This window comes from Stegodyphus dumicola, chromosome X1 (genome assembly GCF_044657685.1).
Source record: "Stegodyphus dumicola isolate Sdum_Otavi_A_Nest chromosome X1, ASM4465768v1".
In the NCBI taxonomy this organism is placed as follows: domain Eukaryota; kingdom Metazoa; phylum Arthropoda; class Arachnida; order Araneae; family Eresidae; genus Stegodyphus; species Stegodyphus dumicola.
This window is the reverse complement of record NC_140780.1, coordinates 58,427,009-58,449,415: the sequence shown is the minus strand read 5'-3', so window position 1 is coordinate 58,449,415 and position 22,407 is coordinate 58,427,009. Positions and strand designations below refer to the sequence as shown.

Sequence of the window (22,407 nt, the reverse complement as noted above, 5' to 3'; positions counted from 1 at the left end):
AAAGGTAAATGTTGACATACCCATGACATACCATACAGAATCAAAAAGAACGTGTAACATTTTCACATGTGAAACGTGTTATTCAGAACATTAATTTTGCAGCAGAATGCCTGCCTTTCTTCCAAGTTATGAATAACAAAATTTCAAAGCTTATATATACAGGTTGTCTATAATTTAAGAGCCCTCTTTCAAAACTACCTACAAGCGAAACCAGGGACCAGAAAATTATGAAATTTTGCGGTGGGCTTAATGAAGGGTTCAGAATTTCTTTCAGCAAAACAAAATAATTACAAATAGCATCACCAGAGGGTGTTTTACTTTGAAAACCTGCAGTAAAAATGCAAATCTTTGTCGACATCACGCAGCAGCTGTTATCTAAAAATGCCTTCAGAGACTTTGTTTTCAATGTGCTTGTTGCTCATAATGACGATAAGTTTACAAGATTGCACTTTGTAAGTAAAATTATTTTACCCAAACAGTAATTCTGCAGTAGCTGCTCTACAGAAATTTTGGGTTTTGAAGAGGATTCTAAGAGGTCCAGTAAATGTTAAAAGCCGTCAAAAGTGAAAACAAAATTTTAAGAAAGAGGATCATTTTCTGTTCATCCTGAAAGAGGAAAAAAAAGTGTCAGAAGAAGCAGTACAGGAGCAGAGGACACAGCTTCAGGCTCAGGTAGAGGACACCAGCTTCAGACAGTGGTACTAAAAAGCATCCAGTGTATAGTAGAGATGCTGGACAGACCACGTTCAGCTGTCCGTAAGATCCTCATAATATCCTCCAATATGACTCTTACACTAGTGCATGGGTTGCTTCCACATGATTTTGATGCTCAACTCTGGTTCTCACTTCAGTTTTTCCTTGCTTTGAGGTCAATATGGAATGGCCTTGGAATATTCTCTAGACAGAGAAAGCACATTTTCATTTGGATCGTGCAGTGAATACTCACAATTGCCGAATTTGTGAATCAGAAAAATCCACACCATGTCTTATTCCACTGCATTCATCAAAACTAATGGTAGGGTGTGGATTTTCTGCGTCATTTATTCTTGGCCCATACGTCTTCGAGGAGCTAAGTTCCACAGGTCCGGTGACATGCTCCATCACCAGGTAGTGATATGCATCACTGTTAGAAAATGAAATTCTGCAAGCATGTCGGAGCCTTGCATGCACAATTTTTATGCAAGATGGGAGCTTCTCCACACATTGCACAGTGAGTTATGAATGTTCTTTCTATTTTACAGAAATTTTTATTTCTCAAAATTTTTATTTTACAGAAAAATATGTCATTAGCCAGCACTTATATAATGTGCAGCCTCGGCAATCCATAAGATTTTTGGTACTGGGGACATTAAAAACATCTGGTTAGTTATAAAAATCCAAGAACTTTACCTGATCTTAAAGCCAGTATTTTATTGGCAGGTGCTAAACATCTCCCAGTACATACCATGGAACATGACATCTTGCAATTTCAGATGGTTGCTGAAAATAATGGCCATCATGTGGAGTATGTTTTTTTTCTAACAAAATTTATAAAATTGTAAAACTATTGCAAAGGTATAGCTATTTGTATAATTTATTAATATGATGCCCTCTGGTGATGCTATTTGAAATTCTCATCCCTTCATTAAGTGCACTAAAGTATTTTACAATTTTCAGATCACTGGTTTCGCTTGTAGGCAGCTTTGAAATAGGGTTCTTTAATTATAGACACCCTATATATGTATGTGTGCGTATAATCTTAAATTCATTTAGTGCAAAATCGAGTTATTCTACTACTTGCGCAATTGCTGCAAAGTAAGTTAATAATAATTTATTTACCAAAGAAATATTGATTATATTATCTCCTAAGATTAATTTTAGTAGAATTATCTAAAAAGAGTGAATCCATAGTTAGTAAGTTTAATTCCGAAAATTGTTTTAAAGTAACTTGAATGTAAATTGTTAAAAATGTTTAACGGGGACTTGAATTAAATCATGAAAAACAAAATTCAATTGTAAAAAGAAATTAAATTGTAAAAAGTAATCATTGCCATTGATCGGAAATTAGTTGACTTTTCAAGGGGAACAAACCAACTAACATTCAATGAACAATAATTAAGAAATAAATACGAAGGTGTTTCGTCCTTTACTCAAGTAATAAGGCGATGCCAAACTGGCAATTTAAGTGAGGCCAAATATTTCCGTGAATTGAAGGGATCAAGAACCAATGCAGAGCACTAAAGAACTTATTCTGATTAAGCATTTTTGCTAATTCAATTTTGAGTGAAAAGTAATTTATGCAGTAAAATTTATAAATTACTTGAGCAATTGTCCCCTGACACCCTCGTGTTTATGCATTTTAATTCAAAACTATTTGTAAAAAATTGGAAATTGGTATTATGAAATAGAACTCAAAGTAATTGAAATAAACATTAGAAAATTACGAAATATAAGAAATATAATGCAATCTTTGCAAAAACAAAACAAAATAAAAATTGAAATTTAAAATATATATAATAAGAAAAGGGAATGTACATGAAGATATAAAAGGCCAGAAAAAGCATTAATTAACTTACGTTCTTTCTAGTGGGAAGTGGGCAGTGTTTTCTTTGCGTCTTACTCAGAAGGGTTGCGTTTCCAAAATTCTTTATCGGCAGCAGGGGCTTTGAATTATTTCAGTCTGCAAAACTTGTGTGAAGCAATTTATGGGAAAGGGAGTGACTAGGAATGCTTGAGGGACATATGTTGTGGAGTTCTTATTTGAGTGAAACAGTCCGTTAAAAATTTTTGAATATACTAGTGAATGGAAATTAATTAATTTCTGGCTAATTGTCGTGTCGTAATGAGGAAGAAATTAAGAAAAGGAAAAAAGGAATTTTCACTGTCAAAGAGCTATTTGACAGACTAAAGATTATGAAATAGGTCCATTTTTTTAGTAACAACATAAGTCTGAAGACAATTAGCTTTTTACATTATATACAGCTTTGTAATTACACTATGTACAAATCCTTCAATTGATAGTCATCCAACTTATACCGCCTTCTCAGCTTTAGGAACAAATTATCATATCCCTATCAGTTAAATGATTTAGAGTGAGTATTTAATGCCTGCTCTTTTAAGACAATGGTTAATAAATTGATTAGGTATTAGGAGCAAATTCACGTTGTAGATCTATCGTATCTGTGCAGATATTTTTAATTCGTTGTATTTGATTTATTATTGTATTGTTAATTACTTTTTTGGATATGTTGGAATTCCCATTTATTAATTTGTTAGTATTGAAACTGAAGTTTCTTGTTTCGTCAAAAAGTAAAATTTTTTTGTAGTTAATGATTTGAAGATCGAGATAGTCTATGCTATTTTGTGAATTATTAGTTTTATTAAGTGTAAGGATACTGTTTTGGTAAATTACTGTTTACTGCTTTAGTAAATAAATTATTATGTGTGTATATATATATATATATACACACATACGTTCATACACATATATTCAAAATAATGAAATGAATACAACATAGCTTACACACACACACATATTCATAATTTCAAACAGAATGCAATCCGGTGGACACAACTTGTAATACATTTGCATAAAAAATTTCTTAAGCTCCATCCATAATTTCAAGTTCAGTGCTTATTGAAGTACTATTAAGTATTAATTCATATTTATAACTTTGTTTTTAGAAGTTCACTGACTTTTGGATAAACCTGTAGCATTGAATAACTACTCGTTCTGAAATCCATGTTCATAAGATTTTACCATGCAGATTCTATTATTTATTTCATTCACAACAAAGTAAATGAAATCAGAAAACATGAGCTACTGATGATTACCATGGCAAAACATAATAAATCAAGTGCAAACTGATAGATATAGATTAAAATTCGAGATAACAGTAAATAAATGCTTTTAAAACAATGTTTTTATACATACGGGTGATATTCTGTTGGTGTTTGGAGGGACTTTTTGATACCATAAGCCAACAGTAACTGAAAATTAAAATTAATTTATGAAAACCATCATTAAATAAAATGGCAATAGATTAAAAAGTTTAAGTTATTTCTAACCTGATTCCCAGTATCAGCCAAGGAATGTATAGCTTCAGCAAACATACTATGAGAACCAGTATAAAGCCAAGCAGTGAGCTTTAAAGCAAAATTTGTGGCATTTCTATAAACATAATCAAGTCTTAACTGATGGCAGAAAATAATGCATTAACACATAAAGCACATGATTATTAACAACAAAATTTACATAATAAAATCATATTATAGAAAATATGAATGGGGTTTAGAACACTGAAAGTTTTTATTTGAATGCAAAATTACTGCAAAAATTAATGTAAAATAATTAACAAAATATGAAAGATCCCAAGCAGCATGCATTCATATACTGCAAATGAAAAATTTGTGCAATTTATGAATGACCTTTTGTATAAGAAAATAGACAATTTTCTTGGCATATGTTGGGAAAAAATGGTGTACATTTATGTCTGTTTTTACGTTTCAATAAAATTAAGTTTACATATCTTGATACTTTATTCATAGGTTTAAGGTATAATTTTTGTATATTTTGAGGATTCACATACATTTATTGCTTACATATTTTTTCCAATTTTTTGCATTGCATAAACATATATTTTTAGTCAAAAATGGCAAAAATCTGCTCTTCTTTATAATTCACATACAATTTTGCTAAAAATTTAAGTTAAACTCATCTGCTTTTTACTGCAAACAAATGCACATTTTTGGTAAAAATTTATATAAATCCTCAACTACTATTTTAATGCATTTATATGAGCATGTTTTCCAAAACCTGCATAAATTTTCACTGTCACATTTTTTATGTACAGTATTTCTTTTGCATATATAAGCATGTAATAACATACGCACATTACAATTAAAGTACAAAAATGTCATCTTAAATGTGCATCATTTTGACATGTCTGTGTTTTCGGTTACACATGAGTCAAATAGAATCTGTATCAGGCATGGTAATTCTTTTGCAGTATTTAAAACACATCATTTAGACCTTTTTCGTATTTATTAAATACAATGAACTTATGCAAAATTTATACTAGCTTATTATATAGCTTAGAAGCTTATATTAGTTTTCCAAAATATAAATGAATACTGTAGGACTTCATATTGAAATAATTACTCTTATAAAATGTAGCTAATAATTTAAGATGAATTGAAAAATATAAAAATTGTGTAAATTTTTGGTTTAAAAATTGTACAGTCACTGGTGTATATATATATATATTTTTAAGAAAAATACCCCCCCCCCCAAAAATATATGATTTATATGACTGAACAAAATATCCTATAATTTTTTCTACTTTCAAGCTATACCTATGAATCTCTCTGCTATATGAAATTTTCTTGATTACTAAAATCTGTTTTAGTTATCTAAATTTATTATTAGATTAATGTTTCAAATTTTATACTACCTCGGTTATTTTTAAAATGCGTGCTCCAGTTAATTATTTAATATTATAAATATTTTGGCCATCTTAAAAACAATATACGCTTACTCACATATAATTGCAAGCTTTGATTTATTGGTCTGATTCTCTCACGTAACTGAAGAGAATTTTTAAGTCAATAACAGACAAAGAATTAAAAAAATTACAATTGAAGCGACTGTTGAAAGAAAACCTTTAAATTTTATTATTCACAGCCTACACATATTAAATGGCATTCAACGGAAATTAAAATGAGCCTTAGACATGATACAGTGTCATTCTAATTAAAAACAAAATACATACATAAGCACAAAAATTCTCTTTTCAGCTGGTTATAAAAAATTTATAACAAAATCCTCTATTCATAAAATTTACTATTCTCTGACTAATGCACTTATATCTCTGTTTAATTAAATTTTGCTTTAGATTATTAATGCAAAACATCATTATAATAAAAAGATCTTCTGATTTATAGTTAGGATAGGTTAGATGTTGAGGTATCAAAAATAAAATAGACAGCAAAACTTGGAAACGACATTTAAACAATGATTTTCCATTCTTAACCCTTTACAAATTAATATTTCTTTCATAAAACACATTTTAATAACATAAAAATTCATTTTGATGACTCAGAATGCCATTTAGAAAAATTATCTGTGTGATGACTTCACTATTGCTTTAGAATATAAGAATTATATTTAATGGCTGATTGTTTCCTTACCTGAAACACATTTTTAATAAGTTAGTAACTTCTCGCCAATCTTTATAAAAAGAAAGCATTTTTACATCTCATTTTTCTTACTGACTTCAGAAAAATTTATGTAATATACCAGAATCTAGGATTTACTTTTCAATTTTGATGACTTTTTTTAGGTGGGGTAGAGAACATTTTTAAAACTCAAATTATTTAAAATGCTGATAAAAATTCTGTTTGCATAGTCTTCCCTATTTCATGTTTGGCGAGAAAAGAATTTAAAAGGGCATAAAATCACTAGATATTCGGAATTCATATATTTGTAGAAATAAATGAAAAATACCATGAAGCTGGATACTTTTTTCTGTACATCTAGATGCCTATATTTTTTTTAAAGTGTGGAAATTATAATTGCACAGAAACTCAGTTATTGCACATGTAGTAACCTTTAATTTAAAGTATTTTATATTGTTGGCTGAGTTTAATTATTTCGTAAAATTAACGTTTTGTTAATATTGATATTTATATTTCTTTTATGCTGAATGACAACAAGTAGCTATTTGTGATGAATTTGTTTTTGAATTTTGATTCTATTTGTTTTTGTCATTCAAAGCAGCAGCTCATTCTTATAAACTGCACTTCAACATTATCTTTGGTCTTTCACATATATATATATATATATATATATATATTTAAATAACACAAAAAATACACTATTTCCTCTCTATTATATGTTTATTTTTGGAAGTGTGCCACCTGGGGTAAGTATTCATGATTGTGTACAAAATTAAAACTTCCATAAATTCTTCAAAAATACAAAATTTAATTCCTCAAATCTTTCAAATATATCTTTCTCCTATTTGGTAATGAATGATTAACTATACATTTTTACATCATTTAAAAAAAAAAACCTTCATTCTTCTTTTGCAGTAACAAAAACTAAATCTCTTAACTTCTTATGTAATAACTGTATATTATTGAGGAAGAAATATATTGACTTTTTTGTTTTGTAACTATTACAATGAAAACATTGCAGACATGATGAAATTTTCACATCCTTCAATTGTACATGCTTATGATAAATGTTTCACTCAATGCAAATGGAGCTGAACCCTGCTATAACAAACATCAAAGGACCAGAAATTTGGCTGGCTAATACCTGATCTGATAAGAAAAAAGTAGATAATTTCACAAAACCCTGTAAAAATATATCAATAAAAAACTGATTATCATTGTCACATCTCCCAAAAGAAGTGAAATATAACTCTAATTAAAAAAATATCAATGTTTCATTAAAAGTACTATTATTAGCAATTACTTTCTTTTCCTCAGTTTTCCAGTTTTACCATATATCAATAATTTTACACAATAAATTACTCAGCATACAAGTCATGGTTTAGATATGTCCCTTTAATTATAACATGCCCATCTAAAATACAGGCTCATAAATAGGACATGCCCTGGTAATGAATGTGGCTTCTTTTGAATGGCGAACCATTTCAACAATGTTTCTTAATTATACTTATGCTCGGCTTGTTTATTAAATTTTTCCCTCGTATCGAAACATTTTCCCCAGGAATAGAAACTGAGTCTCGATTTTTCCACATGGTACCAAGTATAGATTTTGATAAACTATATCCCTTAGAGATACCAGTTTGGGTATTTTCATTCTGTATTTTTTAAATAATACTTATCTTACTTTTAATAAAGAATGCCATGTCTTTATTGTTCAGCAAATGGATAGATTTTTGACACAGAAAATTTTCCCAGTACAAACTGAAGTAATTACTAAAAGTATATGTGAAGTTTCATAGCTACAAAAAATATGAAAAGTGAAGTTAGTTATAAGATCACGAATCTGTCATATGCCAAATGAAAATACGCTCAGTTCCTCCAAGATATACATGGTTGCTGAGCAAAGGTGCAATAGCCCTTACAAAGAACATCATAAATTTGTTAAAGATATAAAGAAGCCAAAACCCCCATTTAGAAGCGAGAAGTTTGCTGGCATTTTAATTACTGACACAAAACAAACCAAGAAAGATACAAAATTTCCATGTCCTAAAAGATAAATCACTTGGGTATCCCCAAGCTTATAAATATATATTCACTACTTTCTCTAAACAGCAAAAATTTCCACCATAGCATCAAATTTGGACACAGCTTTGTCAAAGAACTTGAATGGAACCAGAGAACCAATTCAAAATTTTTTATTCAAATGCAAAAGATACCATATGTTTCCTAAGAAAAACTGTCCTGGTAAGCATTTTTCACTATTCTACCATGGATAGAATCCTAGCATCCTTAACATAGATAATTTCAATAATTGATAATTCTTCAGTTAAAACCTGCAGATATTCTGAAAAAAATATGAAAATACAAAAGAGTCAGTTGAAGTTACTCATAAAGTTTGTTGTACCCAATTTTCATACATCAAGAATTTTCCCGTGCCTCTATAAAACAACATTAAGTAGACTTGTGTGCAAAATTAAGAGCATCTGCACATTATGTTGAATTTCTGAAGAACTAATGGACGAATTTTCATGAAATTTGCTATGAATATACATTTATAACAAAGAAAAAGATATAGCATTCAAAAGGCATTTTATGTATGCATGATTATCAGTAAAGAATATAATGCAGAGATGTCCAGAATCCATGTTGTGATATCCATCTCAATATGGGGTATGGTCTCCTCTCACAACCAGACAGGTCAGGCAGCACGAAAGCATACTGGTCAGGAAGAGGTGAGGAGTTTCTATGGCTGCTGATCTCACTTCTGCAGCAAGGCAGTTGAAACTGCCCTTACAAGATCATCCCAGATATGCTGCACAGGGTTAAGGTCAGGATTTCTGTTGCCCAATCCATTTCCAGATAATCATTAAACAGCTGAGCCCTATGCCATATAAGTTGTCGTCCATTAAGAGGAACTCAGTATCAACCACATAACTGAAAAGTCGAACATAGAACCATGGTCAAACTAAAATCTTTCCTTCATACCTCACAGCAGTCAGGCAACCTTTGTCAAACACATGCAAAGGTGTGTGGCTGTGTAAAAATAATACTTGTTAAATCCATTACACCTCCACCACTGTAATGATCCTTTACCCTATTGAAGAAGTAATTATTTTATGTTCCAGTTTCTCTTTAGATACAAGTACACTAAGAATCAGTATCCAGGCTGAATCTCCAGCTATCAGTAAAAAGCACGGTGCTCCATAAGTCTGGTTCAAGGCTCATGTTGTCTGCATTATGCTAAAAGTGCTCGCTTGTGCTGCACTGAGCGGGATGCAAACAGCAGGTCTTCTGGCATGCAGCCTATTTCAAGAAGCCTTTGGTCAGCTGTAGACCATGAAACTTGGGTTCCAATGGTAGCATACAGCTCATGTAATAGCTGTGAAGTTGTAGCATTCCTGTACCACTGATCTGAAAGTGCCAAGTAATGATCTTTATTCATCATTGTGGATCTTGGTCGACCTTGTTCAGGTCTTCTTGATATAGATCCAATGTCGTGAAACCGTTTCAAAAAATTTCAGATGACACTGGGCATTACATTGATCACTAGTAATGATCTTTATTTATCATTGTGGATCTTGGTCGATCTTGTTCAGGTTCTCTTGATGTGGATCCAGTGTCATGAAACCATTTCAAAAAATTTCAAATGACACTGGGCATTACATTCAGCTCGCTAGCCACCTGTGTTTGTCTCCATGTCTCCATTTTGCTCCATGTCTCAAGTCGACTGACTATTCTCCATCTCATCCCATCATCCATGTGCCTACTCATTTCACTGGTACCTTATAAAATTTACCCAAGTCTTGCTAAAAACATGCCAAATGTCATAAAGGGGTACAAAGCACCAAACTGCCGAAAATCCTTTGTGTGCTTACATCCTCTCCTAAATCACAGCTCTGTAGACACAGATGTATGCTTACATATTTGACTCGGAATATTTGTATAAATCTTCAGCAGCATAATTAATATATTTTGCTCATAAAAACATTGGTTCATTGGTTGTTTTTTCACAAAAATAGACATAATTTTCAAATTCTCTTAATACTGCATATGAGTATATATGGCAAGGGTTCTCAACCGGTGGTACGCAAAGAAGCAAAGTATTTTTAACTAATAAATTCAAAAATTAAAACCTCAACATCCTGATTGAATTTTTTCTCTAACACTCGTAAATTTATGCAATCCGAGCTTTGCTCATGAGTGGTGGTATTAGAGGTTTTCAATTTTTGTTTAGATGGTACGTATTAGTCAAAGGGTTAAGAACCGCTGGTATACGGGAAACTGGACAGGACAAAAAGGTTTGTTATAGACATTCAATTATTATAAGCTGAGTTCGCTATAACGGGGTTTGCTTGAGTTTATATAGCAGTTGAAAGACAATGTTTATGTAAAACGGATTTTGAAAAATCCTATATTTACCATATAAAATTAGCAGTTAACTTTTATAAAACATAATATATATTGATATGCATAGTACTCAAACAAAAATTTGTATACGGATTATCATACAGAAACCTTACATTATCACAGCTGTCATCACAACCTTTCCAGATGTGCGTAATATCATCTCTTGGCGCTGTTTGGAGTCAAAATAATAACTTATTAATAAAATATTTCACTACATATAAAAATTTCAATCAAAAATTAATACTGTATACACATAGAAATATGCCACTGAGGACCAAGAAAGTTCATAACATTTTAATTCAGTACATATAAATGATGCACAATGTAGACTAAACAATTCTTTATTTTGTAAAAGTAGTTATATTTGGCTTCTATTACATCTCCCCAAAAATGTAACACCATTTTACTATCACCTCAATCTTTCTAAGCGAACCCCTGCTATCAAAAATGTATTTTAACTATTTTTCAGGATGTTCCTGATATTGAAATTGTTAATTTTGTAAATGCTTGTCTTTTACCAAGAAAAGATGATATTCCAAAGTTATGATACCTGGGGAGTATAAAAAATGAAGTAGAATTTTCCAACTCGGGTCAGTAATAATTTCTCAGATGCTTTTGCTGTTTATAGTTCTACCATTCTTCTAGCAGCAAGAAACAATTTCTTATCTATAATACAATGCAGCATATTCCAAAGTGATTACAAATGTACCAGATTTCTTATGTCATGGTTTCCCCATTTGGTAGACATTTAAAGTGAACCAAAACCCCAAGTAGCACTTTTCATTGATAGATTTTGGATTCTGCTATCAATGGTCTTTGAGGCTCTTGATGACAACCAACAGTAAATACTTAATAATAAAAATATGAAGTATACAATTTTAACTGCATAGGTAAATACATCAATCATAAATTATTCAGTTCTATGACATGAAAAAAAAAAAAGAAAAAAGAAAAAGCAAATGGTTAACCTCCAGAGCTTGTTTGTTCACTCAATATGCAAGGATCGCTCTCAATTTACATCTCTTTCCAAACACACACAAATAGGCCCTGATGGTTCCAACACTCATGTTAATTGTTCTAAAAATTTCTGACAAACTTTACTTTATTCAGCTCTCTAGCTGGATCTCATAAAGGCCTCATGGACTGTCAAAACAAAAAGCATCGACAAGATGAAAATTTCTGAAATACTGTGACCATAATGTTCACTCACTCTATCAACACCAAATCCCCAGATATTTTCTGATTAACCTCCAAGGCCTAGTGTCCAATTTGAATTCATAGACTATATAAATGTAAATAATCAATTTTGACATAATTACAGTTTTTCAAAATTTTAAGAGCTTAATTTCCATAAATATTAGACACAAGTATATTCTCTAATAAACAAGCCTTTGTTTAAGCATGGATAATCATACTTTTGGCTGGCAAATGGTGCTAATGTACCACTTGATAGTGATAAAATAAAGAAACAGAATGAACTTTCTTAGTTACAGATAAGATAAAGAAGAAAACATACAATGCAGATTTTACATAAAGAGTTTATAGATTCAAAGATACCTTACGTTCTTCTTTGTGCATTGAAGAGCGAGTATATTCTTTCAAAATTCTTTTCACATGGAAAATATCTATTAATAAAATATAGAAAATTACAAATTCAGACTACCAAACTTGTGAATATACTGCATTTTTAAAAAATGTGACATCCATATATGACATGTATACACATAAAATATGCTTAAAATATGATAAAATGAGCAATGTTAATAAAAGGCAAAATTCATCCTCTGGTGGTTTTTGATGGCACCAGAAAAGGCACAACACATTTAAAACAACAGGCAGCTACTGCCTTTTAGAAGACAATTTTTCTACCTGAAGTTGCATGCAAAAGAACATAAGAAATAAAACAAATTCCATTCACCCTTTGGCAGTTATCAAAACCTTCAGCACTATACGCCACAACAGTAGTAACAGAAAATGGCATCTAATTTTCTCATATCCCACCAATAGCCAAGTGGATAAGATCACTAGAACAATGGTAGTTTGATTCAGGATCAAATCCTGGCTAATGGGTTAGTTGAATGAACCTTTCCATAGTTTCCCTCACATGTAAGTTGAATGATAATCAATTTCTTTAGAAAATTCTCCATGAAGACATCCCTTCCCTTTAGTCTGGTAGCTTTAGAGAGCTTTGCCATTATGAATTAATAATTTCCCCCCTCCATAATTGCTTTAAAAAACTTGCCTTCATTTTCTGGGATACTGCAAAATGTTGGAGTTTAATTTTGAAACAGAAGCTACGTATAACATATCAATGCAAAATATTCATTCTTTCACACTGACAACACCTAAAAATTTGAACTGACTCAGAATTATAAGATAATTTTTAGTTTTATGACTGTTTCCTGAAATTAAGAGCTTTGCTCGTCTCTTCAGAAATCATGAATATATCAAAATGTTTCATTACTTCAAAACTTGAACATCTCACAATCATTTCTTAAAATTCAATATTTTCTGAATCTGATTCATTAGTTAAAAGTTTATTAAACTTTCACTTCTGAACTTCTACTTTAGCTACAAAACTAATGTGGATATGAAGAAATGAGGAAAATCCTTACGTTAAACAATATTCTTACCAGTCAGTTCCCAGAATATTGCTCAAAAGACAATGGATTATTTCCCATAATAAGATATAAATTCTGCACATTGGGGCAAATGCTTGCTTTGCATTTAAGCTACATCTTTTTCCATTAAGTATAAATTATTCTGAACAGTTCAGCTTGCTTGTGTGCATTATAGATCTACTTTAATTGAGACTCAGGCTTGTTCATAATCAAATGTTAACTCAACACTCAAGCTGGAACACAATGATCAGATACCTGGCAAAAAAGTAGAAACCAAAATAGGTCCGAATTAGTTTTAATAAGCTGGGAATAGATAAATAAGAGATGCACCAATAAATTTTCAACTTGAATACCAATTTAATTGAATATTGCAGTACAATGTTCGTGCATGTGGTATCTATAGCTGTTCATGTGGTAACTGAATGCACTGGAGTAAAATTAATGCACTAAATCTTGAACTTTTTTCTATTAATATATACAGTACAAAGTCTGAAACCGGTCATCCAATATCCAGGCTTCCAGACCATCAGCAATTTTTTTCAGGGATGGGGAGATAAATTTTTTTCTCCTTACAAAGTCTAGGAATGAAAATTATAATACTCGAGAAAAAGGTGAGCCATAGAACTGAGTCTTCTTTTGACTAACTGAGATTCTGCTATGTAACTTTCAAACACTTGACTAGAGAATTGCACCACAGCCAATAACAATACACTGACTGGCAATGTATTGACACCGGCCATGACCACATTTTCAGCCACTGAGTGGTTGCATGAGTAAGCATTTTCCCATCTGATTCAAACAAAAAGTAAAGCCCCCAAGACATATTTGTTTCAAATGTGATGTTGCTCATACTGATTATCTTTTTTAGGCATAGCAGAAGAGATGATAGAAACATCCCGAGGAATAAGTTCAGTTAGCATAGCAAATTGCCCTCTTCTATTACTTATACAGCTTATTATATCCTCAAACTATTATTATAGAGCTATCCTATTTAATTTAAAATTTGAATTTTCAATTATGTCGAAAGGCGTTTCTAATCCCGGAACTGTGGCAGAATCTTCAGAGTGAAAGCATATTTTGATGCCAAGCAAGCAAGCAGAAGAATTGTCGTAAAAAATGAATGAAATCACACTCATCTCAAAATTATACAAGGAGTATGTCATTGGGAAATCAACAGAATAAGACATAAAAAATAAAATGAGGGAAAAAAAAGAACTTTTTGAATTTTTTATTGATTCTGATAGCGCACTTGCAATGATTAACAAAAAGAATCATTCGTTATCTTAAAAGTGATGATCATGACAAAGGGATGACTGAAAGTGCGAGACAACATTGTACTAATAGCATGCTATTGAAGGGTCCAATGTTAATGGTTCAAGCCAAAATATTTCACGAGCAAATGAACTTAAAACTGAGAGCACATAACTCAGGAGGCTGGTTAATCAAATTAAAAAATTGCCATGGTATAACGTAGTTGAAAGTTCCAGGCAAAAAAACTTCTATTGATAATGAAGTATCTGAACAATTTGCAGATGAACTATCAGACACATTAATAGGAAAAATTTACCTCTTGAACAAATTTATATCAATCAGCAAACTAATCTTTTCAGGCAATATATAGGCAACATAGAGGGCATCCAAAATAGCTTGGCGATCTCTGCAGAGGCCACCCAAATGGTGCCAAAGCATCCACACCAAGACTAATGATTTTGGTATCCGCACATACTGCAGGAATGCACAAATGTAGACTTTTCATGACTGGAAAAAATAAATGATCTAGGGAATTTAAAGGAATAAAGATTTCCCTCATCATCTACCATTCAAATAAAAGAACACTGGTAACACAACTTCAACTACTACCAAATTCTGCCACTCAATACAGCTACTCTGCCACCAGGTCTGGACATAAATATTACTAAATGAGTGGTTTGTAGATCATTCCACACCTGAGGCTTGGCAATATTTGAAACTGGTTGGTTTGGATGAAACAAAAATTGTTCAGTATAAAGACAAATCTTCGACTCGCATTTCACTCAAAGTTTTAAAATGATAACGTTTCCATCTCCTTTTCTCCAAACTGTACACACATATCATTAAATCAATAGATATCAAGTCCAGTGCATGTTGAAATCCAGATGTAAAGTAGCCTTTTTAAATCAATGCTAAATTATATTATCTGTAGCAAGACCATTCTAGAATGTTTGGAATGTTTTAACGTAACTTCTGTTACGTGCAGCATCGCAAGGTCATCATGGTGATGATGACCAAATTTGAAGACTTCTGGATATCAAAAGAAAGAAGTGAAATTTTTCCATTAATGGAATTTGTGAAAAAAAGTACAGAAGTGGTAGTAAAGGAAGATAGTATAAAAAAAGTTTTCCATTGGGATGACTATGCCGCCCAAATCATCAGTCAACTAATGGACAGTAAAATCTGTAATATGGTTTTGAAATCTGTGAAATATTACTAATAGTGAAGTTAGTGACAAAGAGGTTGCTGAGAATTAAGATTTCAGTTGACAGTTTAGTGGGAATTCTCGACGAAACCAGTTACAGGATTTGAACACTAGAACTTTTAAATGAATAAGAAATTGTCTATCTATAAAATTAAAGAGGAAATATTAGCAGAAATAAAACAAAATAAATGTACAGCTCTTTTTTTTTTTTTTTTTTTTTTTTTTTTTTGTAAATTTTCATTTTCTAAAGGTCATAAATGTTTTATTATCCCATAAAACACTACTTCACATTTTTAGTGTCAGAATTTCTACATGTCGTGTTACTAGGTTTTAACTAATGATCTAAAATATAGAACCATCAAAGTCCCGATGATTCTGGATCTCATATTTTACACTGTTATTAGTATACTTATTATACCATATTCAGTTAACTACATTTAGTTTGAATAAAGGCACAGGAAACCCTGTTGATGGAGTCAGGGGATCTTCAAATGGACAGTGAGTAAATATGAAATGATCTTTTCTTAATTTAGCTTTCTGTCGTAAGTCATAGTTTTGTTTATTTGATTTTTTTTTTATTTCTACTTCACCTGGTATGTGCAAAAACTAAATGTTTAATTTGATATTAGCATCTATTTCTACCATTTACAAAACATACATACTTCAGGCCTAAACTTTGTTTCTTTAATACTATCTTTCAGATATCTTTCGTATTCTTTTTCAGCATAATTTAGCTAATGCTGTAACACATTATTCTTATCACTAGAAAGTCAATCATTTTTGATAATATTCCACAACTGCTTTATGTTACAGGGGTATTAGTATGCTCAAACACTTAAGTGTTTATGGAATGTATTTTTTAAAAGAACTAATATTTTAACACAGCTTCAGTTTGAGAACTAAATTCTAAAATGAAAACTTTTAATGTTTTCTCTGCAGACATTAGTCTGTAATTTTTTTAACAACAACAAGGAGAAAAAAAAAAAAAAGTGTTTCCCCTTCCATTTCTACAAATTGCATTCACTGTTTATCCTTAAATTGCTAGCTACCTATTTATTATAAAATAGAAATCTCACTAAATCTGAATAAATTTACCTTAAAAATTTCAACATTTTACCTTTTGCAGCTATCTTTTTAATGCAGTGACGCAGCAGCATAATAGTATTAATTTTATTTTAATACTAAAAACAGTAAAATAGTTTTCCAGTTAATATAAACTTCAACCCACCCAAAATCACACCTACTAACAAACATCATTACCTTTACAGTCTATTTTTAACAAAACCATGACAAACAAGCTCACCAAATTTACACCTTTTAACTTTTTAAATGCTGTCTTTCTGCAGTTCTTATAGACAAAATGTTTTTGAACAAGCATGTATAAATTAAAACATTCTTTTTTAATTACATTTCATATTTCACTATTTGCAATGAAAACTACAAAATGACTTTAAATGTTATTCTTCGAGAAAAATTTTCTCAATTGATTCAATGGATTTCAAATGATTATACTTTTGAAGTTTACAGATGCTGAGTAATTAATCCAAATTTTATCTCAAATCTAACTGAATGCTCCAAGGAACTTAATACAGTTTGAGGCAACATTCAAATTTATTGAATATCACTTTATATTAATAATTCTCACTGACTTTAAAACAGTAAAAATATGAATTTTGTTCTCATGTGGGATGTGGGCTCAACATTCAACAACAAACATATACAATATATATTGTTGACAGATACAATACATATTATATACATCAACACTGAAAAACAACATTGCTAAAGCTGTGAAATGCCAAACTGAGTAAATGACAGACTATAATTAACATGGGACGAATCTGAACATTACGCTAACAATGTTCATGTCATCATGGGAAGTCACTTTTAATAGGTCTTAGATAAAAACCTGTAAATTTTTTGTTGTCTGATGCATCATTAAGCATTCTTATTAACTAAAGGAATCTGAGAAAGATTCAATGAAGATTTCTTTTTTGCATTATTAGTGGTTATAGAATATTAAGTTATGAGGCTACTTTTGTTCTTTAGGAGTTCTATTGATTTCAAAACAGAAAATAAGAATAATCTTTTTTTAAGCACTGGCAAATGATGTTTTGGAAGAATGTAAAAATGGAAATGTTCCCTTTACCAATATTCCTCATCCAACTACTTTTAGAGCCCATAAATTTCTGCAATTGTAAAGAGACTACTGAAATGAATCTTCATATTGTTTTCTTTTCAGATGGCAGCAAAATTAACAATAATGTTGGTCTAGCATTGGTTCTTTCTGAAGACCAATCTAAGGTTTGGTATTTTATGAACCGTATTTGAAATGAATGCACAGTTTTCAAGCAGAACTTCTCTGTATCTATCTTGTTGTCAAGGGGATCAAGGATAATGGGATAACATCCTCAAGATACCTTATATGTTGTGATTCTCTTTCTTCTCTTCACCTTTTGAACAGTATTACCAGCAGCGACAAACTAGTAATCAAAACTCTTTTAGCAGTTAGTTTGCTTAGAAATAGGGAAATTGATGCTTGTTTTGCTTATGTGCATGGTCATCATGGATTCTGTGGAAATCAAAGAGCTGATTTCTGAATTAAAGATGCTTTAAATTTACCCATTGATATCAATATTAGCCTTCCAAAGAGTTATTGAAAGCCCTTTTGAGTCTTTTCCTGTTTATTAATCTTAAAGTAACTCAGTTTTTATCTGGTCATGGAAATTTGCAAGTTACCTGTTTCATTTCAATCAAAGATCAAACATTTTATGTGAGTGTTCAAAAAAATACCCCAAGATCTGGAACATTTAATTTTTATTTACAAAATTTTTGGAAGGTTTTCCCCACATTTTGGCTGATTCTGATTAAAAAAATTTCGTTGAGACACATCAAATAACATGGCAGTTTATTACCCCTCATGCTTCCTGGATAGGCAGGTTCTATGAAAGAGGAGAAATATAAAATATCCTACGAGGAAAATCCTTGGTAAAACAAATGACAACCATTTTTATTGAAACCGAACTGTCATTAAATCACAGATACCCTTACTCACATATAAGTAATGAGTTAGATGAACCCAAACCTCTTACTCCAGCCCATTTTTGGCTTTCTGGTTAAGATAATGTTAACTACCCCATACATTTTGTTGAAAGTCTGGCAATCAATCTTCTACAAAAGAAAATCTGACTCGTCAAAAGTTGTATCAGACTAAACTTTTACATTAATTCTGAGCAAAATGGAAGGATTATTATTTAGTGCAATAGAGAACTGCACATAATTTTGTAAATTCATCACCATAAAAGGATATTAAAAAAGGATATAACAGATTTACTTGAAAGAAGCACAAAATCAAAATTTCTACAGCCACTTCATATTGTCAAAAAGCTTTTTACTAGTCTTGATGCACATGCATATTTGCACCTTGTTCGAATTTATAAGGACAAACATAAACAATCAATCGAGTTAACTTATCCATTTGAAATAACTTGATTCTTGCTACATTAATATTGTCTTATATAACAAATATCATTAAATACAGTATATTTATGTAATATGCTTAACCGCTTCCCTTACACATTTTTTTGAAAAAAATTGCAAAAAATCATCACATTTTTTTATTTTATTATTAAATACTAGGAAACGAAACAAAACAAAATATATAGGTTCTAAGTTGAATTTTTAATTTTTTACAGGTGTAAAAGCATTTAGTTTTTATATTAGTTCACTATCCCGAGTTATCTCGGGCAAATAAAAAAAATTAAATATTAGTCGTTGTATGAGAGTTTTTGAAACAAGGGACGATGCAAAGTGATATCTAACATTCTATACACTGGTATCTGGTCTCTTTTCTTACTGGCTTACCTCTGGAATCTCTTTTGCGGGAGCACAGAGGACACTGACTCATTGGATTTGATTTTTTTTCAGTAGCAGGAATAACATCTGGAAAATGCCTTGAGTTTATAATCACTATCTGAAAAATCATCGCTTTCGTTATCTTGCATCATCGCCATTATTTTACTTTTTTCAACGCAACTATCATTCTTTATACATTACTAATCCACAAGCCAACATATACTAGACAATAGGGAAAACACGTAACCAGTCCCGCCAAAAGAACCGCGAAATCATCAAAACTTGGTGAGTTGCCAATAAAAGCTGAATATTTCCTCCCATTTCCTCCAAGCTGAGTGAAATCATGATAAAACAAATCGTACTGACAAATTCTGCTTTGCCCGAGTTTTCTCGGGATAATAATTAACTGCAATATATACGAACCCGGGATAACTCGGGATAATCAGGCAAGCGGTTAACAGTGTGATATTTTGTATTTCTATTACGCTTATCAGGTAATTTGCATTGTATTCGATTTCTTATCAATTATCGAGTATACTCTTCATAAAGTACAAGTGGGGTGTGTTTCGAGTTTGTGCACAAGGGGGGGGCACTGCATTACATGCTCATTTTGTCTGAAGCTCTTTTGCAATTACGCTGCTTTGAGGGAAGTAAGAGTTCATAAGTGGCTTTTTATTCAAATGAACACTAATTTCCCTCCCCCTTTATTTTGCTTGATTATTTTTTTTATACAGAAATGTTTTTGAACTGTAGAGAGAGTTAAAACAAATGAGCTGATGGAGCTGTAATGTATGAAAATATGTGTGTAAAAGTACATGAAATTTTGAATGTGTTAAAATTTATGAAAATATGTTTATGGGTAGATGTGTTCCACATTCATATCGTAAAATAAACCTGTGAGGGCCAAGAACACAAAGACTTGTTAATGTGAGCATGAATTAAATGTAATCGGAAATTGAAGAATCCCTTATTTGCTTTAGTAATGTTTTGAATTGCTGATTTTTAGAATAATTTTACCACCATGTTTGCCTCTAATGGAGGGCTATATTACTCATGTCAAAAATAAAAAATTAAAAAAAAAAAAGAAAAAAGAAAGAAAGAAAAGAAAAAAATTGCCCTGCATCATTTTTCACTATTATCACATATTAGGAATTACAGAAAACCTGTAACAATTTTAAAATAAACATTTCACATGTGTCCACTTACAAATATGTATAAAGGACAACAAATGATAAATCAAAAGTAATAAGAAAGAGAAATTGCTTAAGCTTACTATCGCGATACTGTTGTTCTTCTTCCTGACGCCGTTTAAGCTCCCGTTGTAAAGCTTCCTGACTGCCCCAGACTTCAATAGATCTAAAATAGCATAACAAAATAAATGAACTAAAATAACATAATAAAATAAATTTCAAATAATAACTGAAATAATTTAATTCAAACCTGTTTTCGAAATTTGAACACAGACTGTTAAAAATCAATTTCACTTAGCAAAATGTCATAATGACCTCATTATACTACAAATAATTAGTATGAGCTGCCAAATGAAAAACAAAAAATTCTTTGCATTGTAAGGTATATTTTAATTTTATAACAGTTATTTTAATTTTGAAGTGCTTTCCTATCAATTCTTGTTTCCACTTACAACTCTCTACCAGAATGAGTTTTTAGAATCGTGTTGAATGCAAATGAGTTAAAAGCAGTATTTAAGGAAGGCTCAATTCGTAAGAGACAGCTAGGAGTCCGAGTAGTGCATGTTTACCTTCAGGCTAAATCTCTCTTGAAGCTGTTATGCTCAGCTGTATATTACGTGCCTTTTGATATTCGGCGGCTAGTTTAAATTAACAGCTAACTACATTAGATACTTGTGTTAGCTTTAAGTTAGTTATAATTTAGTTCTTATTTCTTATTCTGAATTTAAGCTTGAGTGGAGGCTTTGTTGTAAGCCTAAAAAAGTGGCCAACTGTTGGTCTCATTTTGAGTGAAATAAAGGGTATTTTAACCCTTGAGTCTACACTTTTAGTTACTTGAACTCACGAATAAGTTGCTAACAGTTCACTAGGTTCCTTAACGTTTACTTTAGACTACAGCTGGAGCAAACCACATGTATTCGTTACTGAGTAACGGGTACATTGGTTGACTCGAAGTACCGATTCGGTACTCACAAATTCATTTCGTTACTCGCGATGCGGTTTATTCAAGTACGAATGATACAGTTGCGTCACAATGCGCTCATATTTTTCATAGATAATTTTTTAATTTTGGGGGGCATCGGCAAACTCTTGTTTACATTATGTGTTTTAGTTGAAATATTATTTAGTTGTCGATATTTAAGAAGACGAGCAATTTTGATAGCATGAAGCGTTATTTTGTATTTGCTTTTTACATTAAGATTTATGTTTGTAATTTGAAAATTTAGATGATTATTGATTTTTTTCCTTGAGCGTGCCATAGTAAGATTTTATTGATTTGAAATATTTATATACTGCACTTAGGTATTCTTTATATAAGAATACCTAAGTGTAGTATATAAATATTTCAATACTTCCTTGTATGAAATGAAAATGAAATGTACAGTTCTTTACTTCCTTGTACGAAATGAAAAGGTAGTAAGTATCGTAATTGAGAAAACTTTTGGGTATCATATTTTGACGATTACGGAATCCATGTGAATTATTTTTTTGGCTAACATGACTCTAAGTTGATACATAAAAGGGATTTTTTCATGAGGTGTTAGTATGTATGCAAGCATTTCATATAACTCAAAAACGATTAGTTGTAGAACGTTGAAATTTTGTATATGGGTCGGTTATAACATCTAGATTTGCACCTCTCTTTTTACTGCAATCGGTAATACTACCAAATGTAAATATGTATATATATATTAAATAAATTATGATTAAATGTAAAGTACAT

At 31.1% G+C, this 22,407-nt stretch overlaps 1 protein-coding gene across 13 annotated transcripts in view; it reads right to left on the bottom strand.

Moving 5' to 3' along the window:
• Nucleotides 1-22,407, bottom strand: part of ZnT49B (solute carrier family 30 member 9) — a 110,849-nt gene that overhangs the window by 36,419 nt on the left and 52,023 nt on the right. For 12 of the 13 annotated variants that reach the window (XM_085807938.1, XM_085807935.1, XM_085807936.1 and 9 more), the window contains 5 exons: nucleotides 20,768-20,850; nucleotides 12,121-12,188; nucleotides 10,677-10,732; nucleotides 4,048-4,150; nucleotides 3,914-3,969 (listed from right to left, as the gene is read on the bottom strand). In XM_085807938.1, coding sequence (XP_085664064.1) covers nucleotides 3,914-3,969; nucleotides 4,048-4,150; nucleotides 10,677-10,732; nucleotides 12,121-12,188; nucleotides 20,768-20,850 — 366 coding nt within the window. The remainder of the gene's footprint in view (nucleotides 1-3,913; nucleotides 3,970-4,047; nucleotides 4,151-10,676; nucleotides 10,733-12,120; nucleotides 12,189-20,767; nucleotides 20,851-22,407) is intronic. The other variant, XM_085807937.1, reaches the window with a different exon arrangement.